Source organism: Tachypleus tridentatus, chromosome 7 (assembly GCF_004210375.1).
Source record: "Tachypleus tridentatus isolate NWPU-2018 chromosome 7, ASM421037v1, whole genome shotgun sequence".
In the NCBI taxonomy this organism is placed as follows: domain Eukaryota; kingdom Metazoa; phylum Arthropoda; class Merostomata; order Xiphosura; family Limulidae; genus Tachypleus; species Tachypleus tridentatus.
Genome location: NC_134831.1, coordinates 136415652 through 136435730, shown reverse-complemented (window position 1 = coordinate 136435730; position 20079 = coordinate 136415652). Strand labels below are relative to the sequence as shown.

Below are 20079 nucleotides of genomic sequence, written 5' to 3'. Positions count from 1 at the left end.
AGTGGTCGGCCCAAGAAAATTTTGCCGGCGTTGAGCAGGAGGATTCGACGGGTTGTCCGGCAAGACACCGGCCGATCGTCGAACCAGATTAAGGCCCTTACGGACGCAGAATGCAGCTCAAGAACAATAAGACGGTATCTACGAGAGAAAGGCTTTAAAAACTGTAAACTTCTTCAAAGGCCACGCCTCATACCACATCACAAAACAGCTCGGTTAAAGTTTGCTGAGAAGCACCAAACATGGTACGTAGAGTGGACGAAGGTTTTGTTCTCTGAGGAGAAAAAATTTAACCTGAATGGTCAAGATGGCTTCCAACGTTATTGGCATGATAAGGATATCTCACTGGAGACATTTTCTACATGACACAGTGGAGGAGGTTCCATCAAGATCTAGGGTGCTTTCTTCTTCTATGGAACAATGTAGCCTCAGGTTATACAGGGGCGTCAAACATCAGCTTGCTACATTGGCATGTTGGAGAGAGCATCCTTATTGACTGAAGGCCCTCGCTTGTGTGGAAATGACTGGATCTTTCAGCAGGACAGCGCTGCAATCCACAGTGCCCGCACGACAAAGGATTTTTTCATGGTGAATAACGTGATTCTTTTGGACCATCCAGCGTATTCGCCCAAACTGTACCCTATTGAAAATGTTTGGGGATGGATGGCATGGAAAGTCTATAGAAATGGACGTCAATTCCAAACAGTGCATGATATTCGTGAAGCCATCTTCACCACTTGGAATAACATTCCAGCCAGCCTATTGCAAACGATTATATTGAATATGCCAAAGCGAATGTTTGAAGTTGATCACAAAGACGGCTGTGCAACTCACTACTGAGACCTCTTGTTGGACATTTCCTAGCCTGTTTAGGACTTTTTTTTGTATGGTCTTAAACTGTTGACCAGCTAGTATTTAGGCTAATTTCATACTGTTCACATTTTCCCTATTAAATGCTAAAAACGTTTTTTATTTTTATTTTCCCTTTTCTTATTTTCATCTTTCAAAGCTCTACTCATATAAGTGGTTGAGTTTAACAACGCAAAATGCATATTTTTTCTTTATGTTTATTGGCCTTAAGATTTTAACCAGCAGTGTATATGATCTTTTTCAAGTATCACTAACTTGAGTAATGTTCAGTGGAAATATGCTTTTTATTCAGTTAAAAGTGATGAAGATATATATATATATATACTGTTTTTGATGTTTATGTTTTTAAATGAATCAAAACCTGCAAAACTTGACCGATTCTGGATACTGTTGGTTGTTGTACAAGACTACCCAGTTGGCTACGTGTACTGGATACTGTTTGTTGTTGTACAATGCTACATAACTGACTACGTACACTGGATACTGTTGATTGTTATATAATACTAAATAACTGACTACATGCACTAGATGCTGTTGGTTGTTGTACAAGACTAAACAGTTGGCTACGTGCACTGAATACTGTTGGTTGTTGTACAATACTACACAACTGACTACATACACTAGATCAGTGGTTCTTAACCTTTTTCAGTGTTTGCACCCCTTTCAAATCAGTGATCATTTCTCGCATCCCCTGGAAACTTAAATATAAAAAAAGCTAAAAATACAAAGTTGATGTAATCAAACATTTTTTTTAATCTTCATACATACAGCATACCTCTTTTCAAGACAAAAATTCAGGGTACATAATGAAAAATTAATTTCAATTTTGTTAATGATGTTTTTATTTAGCCTGTAATGCACAGTAAACTTAGTGACTTCGTTGCTGCTGTTTTTTCTCTATGATGGCATCAAATCTTGGCGTCTTTGTACTGAGTGCCACTCGCATGTCATGTTTAGAATTCAGCCGATTTCTGCATTTTGTTTGGATGTGAAGTAGACAAGAAAATCCTTGTTCACACAAGTAAGTAGTTGCAAATGGTACCATCACTTCAAGAGCTTTCTTCGCTAATGCAGGGTATGCTTCCAGCTGAGAAGCCCAGAAGTGTTCCAGCTGAATATTGGTGAACTCCATTTGGATTTCACGATTGTGTCTAAGGTCGATGAGATCTTCCTTGATGCCGCTGACATCTTCCAAATTCTGCATGAAAGGATTCAGGATCCAGTTGTCATAGGTTTGCAGCTCTCCACACGAGAAGTAACCCTCAAATGAAGTACGCAGCATCTGCATATGTTCAACAACTTTTGCAACAAAGTCTGGATGCAGAGTAGAATTTTCTGTGACTGTTTCTTCCAGGCAGGGGAAATTTGCCAAATTCCCCATCTTCACACGCTTTATCTACAAGACAAGTTTTTCTTTGAATGCAGCCAATTTCGCGCTTGCAGTCACAATGTTGAGTCCCCTTCCTTGCAGAGAGAGATTGAGTTCATTGAGAGCTAAAAACACATCAGCCAAATAGGCAAGCATCTGAACAAAACTAGGTTCTTTGAAATATATAGCCAGTTCTTGTACCCTTTCACGGAGAAACTGATGAATTTCTCCTCTCAGTTCAAACACACGAAACAGCACACGACCACGTGACAACCACCTCACTTCAGTATGGTACAAAAGAACAGTGTGTTCCTGACCCATTTCCTCACAAAGTGACTGAAACAATCGATGATTCAAAGCTCGGCTGCGAATAAAGTTTACAACCTTGACACAAATATCCAGATTTTCTTGAGATCTGGGGGCAATGTCTTTGCTGCAAGAGAGTGACGATGAAGAAAGCAGTGAGTGATTTTCAGATTAGGAACTTCTTTCCTCATTAGTGCAGCAAACCCAGAACGATTGCCCAGCATTGCTGGTGCACCATCTGTACATATTGAACCAATTTTGTCAAGGTGAAGTTCGTTTCTTGAGAAAAATTCTTGTATTTTGTTAAGCACATCTATAGCTTGTGCAGTTGTCTTTAAGGACTGACAGAAAAGGAAACTTTCTTCCACTTTTTTCTCCTTCACGTAACGAACTACTGCCAATAGCTGACAACAGTTGGATACATCTGTTGATTCATCCACTTGTAGGCTAATCTTAACTGGACTAGCCTTGATGTCAGCTACAACTTGTTCCAGGATGTCAACACTCATGTCGATGATCCGGTTATGGATTACATCATTTGACAAAGACACTTGTTGGAGTTTCTTCTCAGCTTCCTTGCCGAGAACGATCTTTGCCATTTCAAGGGCGCATGGCTTGATCAGTTCCTCACCAATTGTATGGGGTTTCTTTGATTTAGCAATCTGGTATGCAACTTCATAAGAAGCACGCAGTAAAGGTTTCTCTGTTGGCGAAAATCCATAAGTCGGCAATGTGCCAACCTGATCAAACCTAGCTCTTTTGACCCTTAATGTCACAATGTCATTTCCTGCATCCCTGCCACCATGTTTGTTCTTGAAATGTTCATCAAGCTTTGATGGCTTCAAGTTTGCATTGGAGAAGAGTGTGCTGCACAGGATACACTGTGGACGTTGTGTCCCATCCTTCTCTGTAGTACAGGTGAAACCAAACTTGACATATTCGTCATTCCACTTTCGTTTCTTCGACATACTGCAGACAAATCTGGAAAAGAAACACATTCATGTGTAGGTGTTTTCTTTTTTTTATGAATTATCTCTAAAATATGTGATGGAGAGACTGAAATACCTGGTTTAATCAGTAGATTTGTAGGCATGACAATACATTCTATGAAAATATTGTAACGGCTACACTGCTACAGTGATGATGTATGTTATGTAAACAACCCATCGCTCATTTAAATAAATGTGTAGAAAGCAAAATCTGAAATAATACATAACCAATCTTCCACCCTACTGTTATGCATCAGAAAAAAAAACATTGAAACAGGGAGACCATAACTCACGTGTTGATGGCACGGATGGGTGGTGTGGACTGAGACGTGATGATAACCTCCCTCTCTCTCCGTGTTGCGCACGTGTCCTGTACGCGTCCCATCCTCGTCTATCCAAATGACATACCCGTTTGTTTACCCTGTATTGGAATCTGATGCAACTTTACCACTTCATTAGGAAATCAGGTTTAGGTTTAACTTTATCTCGGAACACTGCTGAAGCAAAAATGTTTCTTCTTAGGAGAAATATAAAGCATACTCTTATGTAAGAATATAGATTTGCTTTAATTATTCATGGGCATCCTCGCACCCCTTGGGAATCATCTTCGCACCCCCTAGGGGTGCGGGCACCCCTGGTTAAGAACCCCTGCACTAGGTACTGTTGGTTGTTGTACAAAACTACACAATTGGCGACATGCACTGGATGTGGTTGGTATAGAAGTTTGTTACATATATATATATAGAGAGAGAGAGAGAGACAAGTATCGACACACAAATTTTGTTCAATTATTAAACAACTTCAGTCAAACTGATAAACTTTCTAAAATGTACAAGAAAGTTCGATAACTAATAGAAAGTGCGTTATCATTTCTTTATTTTCTAATTAGAATTGTCTCCATCTGGGACAGCAGTAAGTTTTCGGATTTATGATACTAAAATTAGGGGTTCGATTCTTCTCGGTAGATACAGCAAATAGCCCAATGTGGCTTTGCTATAAATAAAAACGCACACCAAATAAAATTATAAATATTTATTCGTTAGTTTTTTGCGTATTTGTTGAGCTTTTATGCTTTGGAGTAAAGTTGATATCTTCTGTGGTTTGACTGGAGTAATTAATTAATTAATATTGGTTTATGTTAAAAGTGTGAAGTAGCATATAATATTTCTATTATGTTTGTTTGTTTAGCAACATGAATGTAAGATTAGATGTAATAATGTAATACGTAGATTTTAACGCTTCAGGCGGTTTACTGTTAAAAGTGTAAAATATATAATTAAACAAACTCCAGAGCAGTGTAGAAAATGAATAATTTTCTCTGTAAACCTAACGAGTATTATCTTCGACGTTTTGAAAAAACCGTTTTTCTCGCTCTTTAATTATTTTCCTGTAAATCTTTAGAAACTTTTAGGCAAATATGTTTAATGGCAAGCTCATTTTAAACTTTTGTACCGGGCAGAATCTATGTACCATCTTGGTTCTAAAGCAGACGATCGACCATGTTCCTCTAACAGAAAACGAAATGAGACTGTGCCGCCTAAAGAACTTCCGGTTAGGCTTAGTTAATTATTAATTCACTACAAATTACTCACGGATTTCTCTGGGCACTAAGCTAGTCTCTAATTTCAAGATAATTACGTCTTAAATCACTTAAAGGATTGATTGAGCTTATTGTATTTCAATTGATTTAGGAATAATAGTGGGAACGCAGATTTTCTGTTCTATTAAATCTTTGAACAGTAAGAATACGTGGCATCAAAAGTTTCTGTTTCACTATTGTGTAACCCTATTTTTATACTTTATCAGTACTTTAATTACTGTGGATAGTGGGTGGATATGGCAATGGAGTTAGTGTGTATTAATATGTGTCTGTGCTTCCGCGCGTTATCCCGAAAATTCATACACTGATGTATACAAAACACTTACACAAAATGGGAAATCACTGTGAAACATTCTCCCCCAAAACGGGGTAATGATTGTGGATCACTTTGAGGCATTTTTTGATAATGTGGAGTTAGGGAATTTTAGAGGTTTTCGGTTAATAGCTCTGTAAAGTGTGGTCGAATATGTACCAAATTTCATGAACACGTTAAGGTTAAAACTGCTTAACCAAACTGCAAAAAATTATCCAAATCGTTGATCATTCTGGATCTGAGAAAGATCTTCTGAGGTTTCGTAAATGAAATTTGACGTTATCGAATATAACCACATACAATCTCGTAAAGAAGAGGCGGTGTTAGGTAATGCAATCTCTCTGATTGTTCTTGTTTGAACTAAAATGCGTATTATGTCTATGTGTCTATTTAGCCGTGACAAAAGATTTCCAACTTCCCGAGCTCTAATCACCACGAAACCTTCAGAGGCTTTTGAGTGTGTCTCAGATGGAGTTTAAAACTTGAAGCATAAAGCACAATAGACTAACAGCGTTCTACCCGACAGAGGAACTGAAGCCAAGATTTTAACATAATAAGCCCTTAAGCGTATCGTTGAGTGAATGGATAGAGAGCAGAATGAATTTCATTTTTTTGATATCAATGAATAAATATGTAGCTGTAAATGCAAAACTCGAAGAGTTAGTTAGTATTTCGGATTGCAAATGATTTTCGAATACTGACACTTGTATAATTCAGAAAAAAATTAAAGTTTTAAAATACCGTAACGGTTTCGTTATGAGTTTTTTAATAATGTCTAAGGTTATAAACAGTACTTTCCTATGTAACGAAGATGGCTTTTCTCTCAAATATGAACACTTAGGCCTGACATGGCCAGGTGGGTTAAGGTATTCGACTCGTAATTTGAGGGTCGCGGGTTCGAATACTCGTCACACCAAACATGCTTGCACTTTCAGCCAGGGAGTGTTATAATGTGGCAGTCAATCCCATTATTTGTTGGTAAAAGAGTAGCCCAAGAGTTGGCGGTGGGTGGTGATAACTAGCTACCTTCCCTTTAGTCTTACACTGCTAAATTAGAGACGGCTAGCGCAGATAGTTCTCGTAGAGTTTTGCGCGAAATTAAAAAAAAATGACACTTATATTTGTAAGTACCTTAATCCGGCCCAGTATTACTCCTAGTACTGCTTACCATAAATTTTGCTTACAAAATTTCTGAGATAAATAAAACATGAAAAAGCAATGGAGACTTTATAATAATTTTTATAATGCAATAGAATAAGAAAACCCGGAGATTTGACCAACCACTTATTATTATTAAGGAACAGAAGACTCACGAATCTTTGTAATTTTAATTACAAATAACTTTAATATATTTTTAACGAATACTGCCAAACCTTCTAATCATTGGATTAGTTACATTATGTTAAAAACGTTTAATACATTTTTACCTAATAAACTTGTTTCCTGATGACTCAACGATAAGTTAGAGGTTATGCTGTAAGGTTCGATCCTTACAGTGGGCACACCACAGATAACCAATTGTGTTACTTTGCTCAATAATTGAACAATTAACTGACCTTAATTAACTTGTAGGTTGTACCACGCATATATAATGACCACATATCTGGAAATTTAAACGTTATGACGTCAGAGTAAGAGAAGCTAAGTTAAACGGTCTCAGGAAAAATCATTTTGGTATTGAGGTGAATGACCTGATTAACGTGTCAGACTACAGATTTGAGTCTGTCGTTTGCATTTCATTGCCGAAATATCGTGCTTCAAACTATGAGTTCATAGGTGCGTTGTTAAGAGTAACGGTCAAACAAGAGAACCTATAGTGAATTTTGTTCTGTCACCATCCTCTCTAGTCTGTACATTGAAACTATTTTTTCGCTAATAAACAGTTGAATAGATAAAGGTAAAATTTAAATAAAACATATGTCGTAATGTTCTCTAATTTTTCTCTCGGGACCTATGTGTTACTCGTCAACATACTAGTAAAAAAAGGATTTTTTTGTACAAACAGTTTAGATAAAAGTATAAAACTGAAGTAGCCAAATGGTTAAGGCACTCGACTCGTAATCTGAGGGTCGCGGGTTCGGATCCCCGTCACACCAAACATGCTCGCCCTCCCAGCCGTGGGGGCGTTATAATGTGACGATCAATCCCACTATTCGTTGGTAAAAGAGTAGCCCGAGAGTTGGCGGTGGGTGGTGATGACTAGCTGCCTTTCCTCTAGTCTTACACTGCTTAATTAGGGACGGCTCGGTGCAGTGGGCTAACAAGCTACTCACTTAAATACCTGTTGAAGAATCCGCAAGCGATTGCGGCCCTATGTTCCTTGATGGAACCTGATGGTGATAACTAACTAATATACATATGGCTGAGCATCGATATCTCTTGTAAAGCTCTTCAAAAGTAAAACTGAATACTTTAAACAACTAAAGTAAAGCAACTTATTTCGTCCTTTTGCGAATTTCAAAAGGTTAGGTAACTTTCACCTAACATTTATATATTATCTGTCTGTTTCTTCTGTTAATTTAACGCCTGAGTAGACTCTCAGCTTCGGGCGTTCGTCAAGTCAGCGTCTAATTGTGTAAATTCACTTCCAAGCTATTAAGAAATTTGGTATTCTATTAAACTGTCATTTTATTAAATTTACTGCTAACTCTCTCCTGTTCGGGACTGATCGTGGCCTAGTAACTTGTCTACCTTGGTTGTGAATTCAATGGATCAAGTCTGTTGAATAACTATACATAAACTCTTTTGTGCATTGTTTACACGAAATTCTAATGCAAACAAATTTTATTACTGTTCAAACTCATTATCAGGTATTTTAGGTTCGAATTACAGTCGTACCAAACATGCTCGCCCTTTCAGTCGTGGGGCGTTATAATGTTACGACCAATCCCACTATTCGTTGGTAATACAGTAGCCCAAGAGTTGGTGGTGGGTGGTGATGACTAGCTGACTTTCCTCTAGTCTTACACTTCTAAATTAGGAACGGCTAGCGCAGATAGCCCTCGTGTAGCTTTGCGCAAAATTCAAACAAACAAACAAACAAAACATTATCAGGCAAACCTGTTATTTAGTTTTTCAGCCATTTTTACTCAAAACAAAATTCAGATTATCTTCATATGCCATACCGATCATTTTGAAAGCCATATTTATTGCCTAAATTTATCCACCTGCAAATTATTATTTTGATGACACAATCAGCATATTGCCTTCACATATTTGTTTAACTTTCGTACGTCATCAATTGTTGGTTCTTCTGTTCTCTTACGTCACTATCAATAACTTTCTTCTATTTAGTTTTGTTACGATCTGTTTACATCTCAATTCCAGACGTTATAGTTGTATAATATATCAGAAACATGCAACACGTGAAAACAGGTCACTGTCAGCTGCGTCACTCAGTACTTAAGTATAAAAACAAACAACGTAAACATTGTGCTTGGGTTTGAGTATTATTATTTGTCTTTTATTCATACAATCTGTGATAAACAATCTTTATAAAAATTGGTTAGAAATAAGTTAATTGGTCTACCCAGTGTTTCGTTTCGTATCTAAGTTTGCATCTCAACTAAGCTAAAGTAACATTTGCTGGGACTTCATGTAGTTTTCTTTTGAGGCGATGTTTTGGTGTAAAATATAGTTTTGATTTGTTGGTACAGATTGCATGGTTGCGTTTTGTTTTAATTATGATTAGAATCCGTTTCAAGGTTGTCATTACGGGAATATATGATTACTTTTTTCTAAATATGCTTAAAAGACAGATTATGGTTATCAGTACAGATTACATGGTTAAATATTATTGTAATTATTACCGGAATACTTTTGAAGGGTGTCAGTACAGATTGCATGTTTAACGTTTGTTATATGTCAGTTTCTAAATACGTCTAGGACGCAGTTCACGGTTTTCAATGAATTTGCTCGTGCTAGTAATATTTTTATCATGTAACAAAGAATTAAATGCTCAATCATTTTATATTTCTTCCTATAACATAAGAAAAGAAAAAAAATGTTTACTGCACGATCTTCTAAGTAAAATTACATAATCATTTCAAATAAAAGTAATTTATATTTATTTCAAACTCCACAGCTATAGTTACAAAAAGAAGTTTAAAAAAGAAACTTTAAGTGGTTTCAGTCTTTATTTATAAAATACAAAATAAAGGGAATGAGTGACTTTGTTATACCTATTGTTTCATTAGTGATTTGGCCAGGTCGTTAAGGCACTCGCTTGGTAATCCGAGGGTCGCGGTTTCGAATCCCCGCCACACCAAACATGCTGTGCCCTTTCAGCCGTAGGGGCGTTATAAAGTTACGGTCAATCCCACTATTCTTTAGCAAAAGAATAGCTCAAGAGTTGACAGTGGGTGATGATGTCTAGCTGCCTTTCCTCTGGTCTTGTACTGCTAATTTAGGGACGGCTAGCGCAGATAGCCCTCGTGTAGTTCTGCGCGAAATTCAAAACAAACAAACCAAACCATCAGTGATTTATCTCAATAAACTGTAATAACTTTTATTGTAAACTGCACTTAGTGCCACCTTCAAAATTTAGGTACAGAATATGAAAACTCCAGTAGCAGTTATATCTGTTGTACGTTTTATGTAATATTTCTCCAATAATCTGAAGCGATAGTCTATGAGTATCGATTATTTATTGATAGCTGTTGCCTGGTTATTCATATAATCTGTGTTTAGTGTGGTAAGAGACTAATGGAAGCTGTGACTTTTGGTTTTATTGATCGGATATAACAAGTGCAGTAGAGTATTAAATGTTCATTGTGTTAAGGATCTACATAATCTGTGCACTCGGTGGAATTTCATTAATTAAAATCGCTAGCTATGATCAGTAATATTTAGTAAGTTACCGCTAAGTTATAATTTGTTGCGTTATTTGGAGATATAACTAAGATTCATACAGTAGTATTCATTAGTGTTAATTTTACTTGTACTTACCATTAATGTTCTTCCATTTGCTTGTATCCGATAACAGCATTACATCGTAATGGGTGATTCCTTTGAAAGTGGTACTAAACACGTTTAATCAGTAAAGAGCTAATGAGCTTTGATTTCTAGGCATGGCACAGTTTGCAGGTAAAACAGGATTTTTTTCACTGACTTTATTGATTGTCTTGAGCAAATTTCTATGCTATAGGTTCAAAAGATATTGTCTATAGTTCTCAGCTATTTTTCAGATAATGCAGTACTAATTAAAATAAGAAAGACTTTCAGTTCAGTTATTCTTTCTTTCCTCATTTAATTAACAATCCTTTTTGTTGAAGATGAAAATGTTTTTAGTTGGCTAGATGTTAATTAAGAATTAAAATATCGGTAAAGAATTATAAATTATAAAATTATAAATATGATTTGAATTCAGTGACTTAACTTTGACTGAGCATTACAAAAAATCCAAAACAAAAGATTATCATGAAGAGAGCTTATCTTACAGCTTTTATTTCAACCGAAAGTGGTTAAGTGATTTTTGATAGTTCATTCCAAAATGTTTGTGACATTACAAACTGCTTTCAAAATGTATTAGAAAAAAGAAAAGTTCAAGTGACTGGTATATCTTTGCTCATGACCACTTCTAAAATATAGATATAATGGAGTTTTATTCTATTTTGTAGTTTGTTTGCTTGTTTGTTTTCTTATAGCAAAGACACCGTATCCCTGATTTTAGCGTTGTAAATCCGGAGACATGCCGCTGTATTAGCGGTGTGATATTTGGTAGAGAATTATCATATCGTGAAATTTATTATGCGATGGTCAACGTGTACAGTCTCTTATTGTAGATTTCTGATACATAATTTCTTTATATTTTATTATATAAACAATCCTCAGCTCATTTTATTATACATTTTTCCAATGTATAATACCAATAAGATAACTTATTTTGATAAATATTTCCAACCACATCTGATTTATAAATGAATAATAGCAATAAAATATAATCTCTAAAAATGGTTTTTAATCGAGATTCGTTAAAGTTTCACTATTCAGAAAACAAAAACCAGTTCTTCGAATATTACTGCGAAGCCAAGGGAGTGGATGCGGACAGACCTCTTTTGTACCAAGAATTTCCATAAGCCATCGTAATTAGTAGCAAGATAACAGCCAAACCAATACCCTCAACGCAGCCATAACGTATTCAAGCGTTCTGCAAAGTCAGAAATCCTGTTTCTTAGTGCAATATAAATTAGCAAGTATCATACCATTCTACACCGTACTGATCAGACAAAAGGCATACTGTAAAATCAAGTTCTGGCCAGGATAAATCCATTATAGTTTCAGTTACGCTATAACAGCTAAATATATGTCAAAAGGCTATATCTGTTTGCTCATACCTACAGACTCCTAGCCAGTTAACAGCTGATTATCTAAAACTTGCATGAATATTCATTTCATTATAACTTATTCTTAATCGATTTCTCGTCAAAACGCGAGCAGTTTTATTTATATGTACATGAACATATACCTCAGAGATAAACCCATATAAGAAAAATCCCAGCACCAATAATTATATTAAATAATTGCTTTTCAAGAGCAACGAATAAACCAATTTTCTTGCTTCTCACAATTATTAAAAATTTAATTCGGAATAAGTAGATGTATTATTTATTATATAGTTTAAAAAAATTGTATCGCAAGACCTCTGGATCTAAATTCTTTCTATCGATAAACAAAAATATTGATTAAAAGACATATGTAATAAAAAAGGACATCTACATATCCAGTACGTGAATTGAAATCCAGTAAAATGAAATAACAAAGAGATAGAAACCGGAATCAGCAAGATCACTACAAATCGATTTATTGCTCGAAAGCAAAGCAAACAGTACAAACTTTCTGGGACTGCTGGTAGACCTAATCAATAAAAAACGTATGTAAGAGAAGAACAAAAGGGGGAGATTACATTAAACAGAAAATATTGTCACTATCTCCTGATATTGTACTTATAATTAAAAAAAGATATAGAGTCAGATCTAAATAACTTAATGTAAATTCTGGAGAATTGTTTGTTTGTTTTGAATTTCGCGCAAAACCACTCGACGGCTATCTGCGCTATCCGTCCCTAATTCAGCAGTGTAAGACTAGAGGGAAGGCAACTACTCATCACCACCCACCGCCAACTCTTGGGCTACTCTTTTACTAACGAATAGTGGGATTGACCGTCACATTATAACGCCCTCACGGCTAAAAGAACAAGCATGTTTGGTGCGACGAGTCGCTCGCCTTAATCCACTAACTGACTTGGTGTAGCTTTATAAGAAAATAAAAAACAAACAAATACTATATAAATATACGGTTCATGGCGAATTCACAACTATTCAACAGTGCAATGCTGCCTTGGAAATATTTATGACTGGAGGTTTTTAAAAGAAAAATTCTTATAAAAGCCTTATAGAGCATGACTGTTGAAAGATATAGGCAAAATGATGTAAGATGGTCATCTCTATATTATCAGTTATGGCATGCTTCTGTCTAAAGTGAATTATAGATAATTATTGTTCATGTGACTTCAAGCATAAACACATCAGCGTACAGGCACGAATGTTAACGATTAAAAAGGGACTTCAATTTCTTTGTTTTTAAACAACTTTGAATTAAAATAAGCCATTTAAATGTTCCATAGCTGCAAAGTAGATATTTCAGGGAATTTCACATTATGATTTCAAATAATGAGAACTAGAGATAACCAAATGAACATAAAATATAAGTTCACAGACTCTTATAATGTGTGAATGGTTGACAATAAATTCTTACTCCACGTTGCTACGCAGTTCTTTTCTGCCATTATTCTAAATATTACCACAGCTCATGTACGGCGCACGTTCTTCCCGAACCCTACCGGCAGCATTTTAATGATGAATTATGTGACTTAAATGCACTTACTAAATTCAGCATTTATTTTAAATTGAAGTTGTTATGAAATAGATATTTTAGCTAATTTGAGGGAAGGAGAGACGCTTTTTATGGAACTTTAGAGTTAAAACACCCCAACCCCAAGAAGAGCATTTTTTTACAATACATCATGAATGTTATGAGTTCAATATTTTTTAACTAGAACTAACGTTTATAATAAAAGTGTTCGTTTTAAAGCATTTGGTTTCTCATGAAATTAATTTTAATTGGTGAAAACTATACTGTCCGCCAGAGCCAACTGGTACATCAGTGATGTGGAGAAAACCCACTTGTAGAGAAATATATATGTAAAAACGGCTCGTTTGGGTTGAGAAAATATTTTACATAGAAGAGCGAACAACGTTTCGACCTTCTTCGGTCATCGTCAGGTTCACAAAGAAAGAAAGAGGTAACTGACCGGAAGCTGACCACATGTTTGGAAGGAGTTGTGTAACAGAGTGTCGGAATGTAGAGGGCGGTGTTAGATGTTTGAATATATAATTTTATTTTATTATATTAATATAGGTATAAAGGCATTCCTTTATATTGGTTTATTTTGAGTTTAAGTTGTTGTATAAGTAAGGCTTCTTTAATTTTGCGTTTGTTTATGTTTGTTTCTTTATTTAGTATTTGAGTGTTTTCTATGGTTATGTTGTGTTTATTTGACTTGCAGTGTTCGAAAACGTGTGAAGGTGACTTTTTTATGTTCTTTGAATCTGGTTTCCATTTCTCTACTTGTTTCTCCAATATAGAAGTCGTGGCAGTTATCACATTGTATTTTATAAATAATGTTGGTGTGGTGTTTGTCAGTGTAGTTTTTACACAGTAGAAACCTCAGTTTTGTGCCTGGTTTTTGAATAAATTTGGAATTAACTGGAATGTCATATTTTGTTAGTAGTTTTTGCCAAATGTTGGTTATTTGTCTGCTGATGTCGGGAATATATGGTATGCAGCAGTATATGGTTCCGTAATTTTTTGATTCGTGAGATATATTTACTTTTGTTGGTTGATTTTGTTTTCTGTCTAGGTGTGTGCGTATAATGTTTTCTACGGTTCGTGGAGAAAACTTATTGATGTTGATGAAGTATTGTTTTATTTTGTATAATTCATCGTTAATTTTATCTGGTGAGCATAGTTTTATGGCTGTGTTTGTCTTTATCGTGGTGAATTCTATGAGGGTTGCTAACACTTTATTCCTACCTACGTAAAACCGACTCACACACACCACAAATATACGGCTTCCCCAAGCCTCCTAAACCAGATTGACCATTACGACCAATAATGTCCACATATGAATCGTTTAATTACAATCTTGGTAAATACATAGCATGGGTATTCTTCAAATATGTAACATCAGCCAGCTCATTCATCAAAGACTCTTTTAATTTCAAGTCTAATCTAAATAAACTTAATCATAAAGCCTTAATGGCCAGTTTCGATGTTATATCCCTCTTTACAGAAGTTCCAACCACTGAAGCCTCCAAGACAGCCTTAGAATTCTATATCCCAGACCCTAACCCAACTATAGACATTCCCAGCAACCAATTAGCAACCCTCATAGAATTCACCACGAAAAAAGACAAAATTCATGTTCACAACCACAATTATATACAAACAAATGGCCTAAGCATGGGCAACCCAGTATCACTAGTTCTAGCCAATATTTTTATGACACAAGTTGAAACACAAGCATTTGTTTGTTTGTTTGTTTTTAGAATTTCGCACAAAGCAACTCGAGGGCTATCTGTGCTAGCCGTCTCTAATTTAGCAGTGTAAGACTAGAGGGAAGGCAGCTAGTCATCACCACCCACCGCCAACTCTTGGGCTACTCTTTTACCAACGAATAGGGGGGATTGACCGTCACATTATAAGGCCCCCACGGCTGGGAGGGCGAGCATGTTTTGGCGCGACTCGGGCGCGAACCCGCGACCCTCAGATTACGAAGCTAACGCCTTAACGCGCTAGGCCATGCCACTCCCTGAAACACAAGCAATTAACACAGCATTACATCTACCACTATACTGGTACAGATATGTAGATGACACGGTTGCGGGATTCAGATCTACAGAACACATACTTAATTTTTTCATCACATTAACTCTATACATCCCAACATTAACTTCACATGTGAAGAGGAAGAAAGCAATCAAATATTATTTCTTAACCTCAAAGTTACAAGAACCGACACATAATTCAAAACAGAAATTCACCGAAAAATCACCCATACTGGACTATACATTCCTTGGTACTCAGCACATGAAACAAAACAAAAACTCAACATACTAAGAAACCAAATAAACACAGCCATAAAACTATGCTCACCAGATAAAATTAACGATGAATTATACAAAATAAAACAATACTTCATCAACATCAATAAGTTTTCTCCACGAACCGTAGAAAACATTATACGCACACACCTAGACAGAAAACAAAATCAACCAACAAAAGTAAATATATCTCACGAATCAAAAAATTACGGAACCATATACTGCTGCATACCATATATTCCCGACATCAGCAGACAAATAACCAACATTTGGCAAAAACTACTAACAAAATATGACATTCCAGTTAATTCCAAATTTATTCAAAAACCAGGCACAAAACTGAGGTTTCTACTGTGTAAAAACTACACTGACAAACACCACACCAACATTATTTATAAAATACAATGTGATAACTGCCACGACTTCTATATTGGAGAAACAAGTAGAAAAATGGAAACCAGATTCAAAGAACATAAAAAGTCACCTTCACACGTTTTCGAACACTGCAAGTCAAATAAACACAACATAACCATAGAAAACACTCAAATACTAAATAAAGAAACAAACATAAACAAACGCAAAATTAAAGAAGCCTTACTTATACAACAACTTAAACTCAAAATAAACCAATATAAAGGTACGCCTTTATACCTATATTAATATAATAAAATAAAATTATATATTCAAACATCTAACACCGCCCTCTACATTCCGACACTCTGTTACACAACTCCTTCCAAACATGTGGTCAGCTTCCGGTCAGTTACCTCTTTCTTTTTTTGTGAACCTGACGTTGACCGAAGAAGGTCGAAACGTTGTTCGCTCTTCTACGTAAAATATTTTCTCAACCCAAACGAGCCGTTTTTGCATATATACAATTGGTACATTATTTCAAAGCATTAATAGAGTATTCAACGTTCTTGTGATTTGTTTCTTGTTTGTTTGTTTCTGAATTTCGCGCCAAGCTACATGAGAGCTGCCTGCGCTAGTTGTCCCTAAATTAGCAGTGTAAGATTAGAGAGAAGGCAGCTAGTTATCACCACCCACCTCTAACCCTTTTACCAACGAAAGTGGGATTGACCGTAACATTATAACGCCCGCAAATCTATAAGGACGAGCATGTTTGGTGTGACGGGATTCAAACCTGCGACCCTCGTATTACGCGTCGAGCGCCTCAAACGCCTGGCCATGTCGGGCCTCCGTTCTCAAGGAAGCGAGAAAATTCGCACACTAGAGACAGTGACTTACATTGCACACTGGAGATAGTGACTTACACAAGTCACACATGAAACCCGTGAGGAAAAAAGTGAATGATATGGCTAGAAAAGAGAATTCTCTGAAGTGAAACGCCATTGCAGTTTAGTTGGACATATCTTCTGGTGCGTGTAACAAGGTGATAAACAAAGGTATGATGTTAACAAATGTTCACAACACCTGCGTGTAACAAGGTGATAAACAAAGGTATGATGTTAACGAATGTTCACAACACCTGCGTGTAACAAGGTGATAAACAAAGGTACGATGTTAACGAATGTTCACAACATCTGCGTGTAACAAGGTGATAAACAAAGGTATGATGTTAACAAATGTTCACAACACCTGCGTGTAACGAGGTGATAAACAAAGGTATGATGTTAACGAATGTTCACAACACCTGCGTGTAACGAGGTGATAAACAAAGGTATGATGTTAACGAATGTTCACAACACCCAGATACAACTCGAAAACACAACTGAGAAAAAAAAAGAGAAGTACAAAAGTACTGGAATAGCTGCAATTCCATTCAAACACATGGTTATCACGTCTTCTCGTGCACTCCAGTGAACGTTGTACTCGAAGTCTACAAGTATGTACAAACATGGAAGCCAACTTCTAAGTAGAGTAGGAAATATACAGAATGTTTGTCAAGATATATAGTCTCACTACCTTCCTCTTCATTGTTGCAATATCTTGTTTAGTAGAAATTTTATATCTTTAATTTATTGTTTAATGTTTAAAGTTATTCAATTTAAGAATAAAATTTAAATGTGTGTGTTCACATTAATTTAGGGTAAGAAATGTCACAAATGTTTATATTTATGTCTATTTTTTCATGTGCGATGACGTTAAAGGCGCTGTTTTCGCCAGCTTCATTATTTAATAATATATGAATTATAAAAAAAAGTCCATTTTGATTTTTTTTAGAATATTATCCTTATAGAACATTAAATTTGTATGAAAATTAAATGGAAAAATCAATATTGTGAAAAAGAAATGTTTGAGTAGCAACTGCAAAAAGTTGGGGACCTATAATTATCAGATTTATTATTAATCTAATATATTTTTATTTTATATTAAAAAATAACAAAACTATAGTTTTCTGTTTAATGTAGCAATTATGTCGTTGAATGCTTTGGCTAAGTAACTTGTTATTTATTGTTTTGATGCCCTATTATTTCAAACTAATTAAATAGATCGTTTTAATTTATTTATTTATTTATCCAAATGCTTTTTATAAAAAGAAATGCTCAAAGTCTCGAGCTATTCTTGAAAGTATCCTCACTCTGGTGGTTAATGTACGTACTAATGTTCAAACAACAGTTTCCACTGTAAAAGACTTCTGCAAAGAATGGTGAGATCAGTGTAAGCGAACATAAACTTCCAAGATCACGTTTAAGCTGATCGAAAGCACAAAAGCTCCGGGTATCTGCGCTGACCATTTGTCTTATGAAAACATTGGTTATTTTAAGATTTTCCTTAAAGTTTGTGAACGTTTCGTTTGTGAATGTTCGTAAACTTCAAATTATCTTGAGGTTTATGTAGCTTCATCGTAATGGTGTTTTATGGCAAAAAGTATCCTTGAAAGTAATTTCTCTCATTTTGCGTATTAAGGCGTTGCACCGGATTGAATTGGAAAATGTTATTTTCGAATCCTTTGCAATCCTAAACACTCTATGAATAATTGTTTCTTGTTCCATGGAAAAATTTGAAGGCTCCTGTTTTCCAAGCGTTTTGCCAAACGAATATCTTTTCGTGGAGAAACTTGTGACGAGTTACTTTAACCAGAAGTCTGACCATGGCCATCTTTCTGGTTAAGAATTTGTTGTTAACCAAATATATATGTATATATATTGCAATCCATTATTATATGATATTATTAGCTATTTATTTTGCTTTATAATTTTCCCTTTGAGCTATATTCGTCCATAAACTTGAGTTGGTAAAGTGGAGGGAAAGCAGCAAATGAAAGTACAGTCTTAATTAAAGATATCTTATTGTGTAGATTTTTGCTTAGCAACGAATAAAGAAATTCCTCTAATATTACTAATGGTATAACCATTCGGACTATTATTCTTATATTTATTATGTATATTATTAGTTTCACAACGTTTAGAAGAGTGAATTATCCGGCCTTCGTCAGGTGTTTTATCAAACATTTGTCATGCATCACAATCAGAAAGGTTTTTATTGAACTAACTGTGATTCCGAAAACAGGCATTCAAACCACTTGGATATCAGTAATAGTATGAACAACATTAACGTCTCATCTCAATCACTCCGCAAATCCACTAATATTGTAGCCGTTCCTTCGACCATGATCTTTACTTAAAATATTTCACAATAGTTTTATTTTACTTATTTAAGTTAGCTAGAAGTGGATTTAAACCCCATCTTTCCCTCTATGAATCTTACTAGTAATTTTTTTCTGCGGCTTTTTGAAAACGTTGTTCTACAATCATCTGGAAGACGATCGGCCATGGTAAATGGAAACCATATTACGATATTCAATATAAAGCCAACCCGGCATGGCCAAGCGCGTTAAGGCGTGCGACTCGTAATCTGAGGGTCGCGGGTTCGCATCCCCATCGCGCCAAACATGAACGCCCTTTCAGCCGTGTGGGCGTTATAATGTGACGGTCAATCCCACTATTCGTTGGTTAAAGAGTAGCCCAAGAGTTGGCGGTGAGTTGTGATGACTAACTGCCTTCCCTCTAGTCTTACACTGCTAAATTAGGAACGGCTAGCGCGAACAGCCCTCGCGTAGTTTTGCGCGAAATTCAAAACAAACAAACAAACAAACCCTGCATATAAGACACAAACTATTTAAAGTTTTCAATAAAGTGTAAATAACGGACGGTGATTAGAACACACACAGAATTATAGTTCAATACTTTAAATAGTTATTAACAATGAAAGCGTAATAATATCTTATTAATTTACTGAAAAGTTGCCAAACGTTCGTTTGTTTTGAATTTAAACACAAAACTACACAATGAGTTATCCGTGCTCTTCCCACCACGAGTATCGAAACTCGGTTTCTATCAGTGAAAGTCCACAGACAGACTGCTGTCTCACTGGAGGGCTCCGAATGTTCGCTAAAAAATTGTTTTTTTATGTATCAATACCATCAAATACCTAAGTATGAATTCAAATAACTCGTAGGAAAAAGTACTGTCATAAAACTTCGAACGCCCGCTGTCTCTATACATACA

General features: G+C 35.7%; 2 protein-coding genes across 2 annotated transcripts in view; one reads left to right on the top strand and one right to left on the bottom strand.

The window, feature by feature from the left end:
- The window catches only part of LOC143256676 (synaptotagmin-7-like), a 113096-nt gene that overhangs the window by 54935 nt on the left and 38082 nt on the right, over positions 1-20079 (top strand). The window lies entirely within an intron of this gene.
- On the bottom strand, positions 2614-3916 carry LOC143257816 (protein FAM200C-like). Its single transcript, XM_076516845.1, has 3 exons — positions 3825-3916; positions 2965-3523; positions 2614-2883 (listed from the first exon to the last, which is right to left on the bottom strand). Exons 1-3 carry the CDS (start codon positions 3914-3916, stop codon positions 2614-2616), a joined length of 921 nt encoding a protein of 306 aa, XP_076372960.1.

Bases quoted from the DNA above. Each gene is read 5' to 3' on its own strand.
- LOC143257816 (XM_076516845.1), bottom strand. From the start codon at position 3,916: ATGGGACGCGTACAGGACACGTGCGCAACACGGAGAGAGAGGGAGGTT. The intron at 3,524-3,824 runs GTGAGTTATGGT...TTTCTTTTCCAG, and splicing joins CCCATCCGTGCCATCAACAC to ATTTGTCTGCAGTATGTCGA. The intron at 2,884-2,964 runs GTATCCAACTGT...CTTTTCTGTCAG, and splicing joins AAGTGGATGAATCAACAGAT to TCCTTAAAGACAACTGCACA.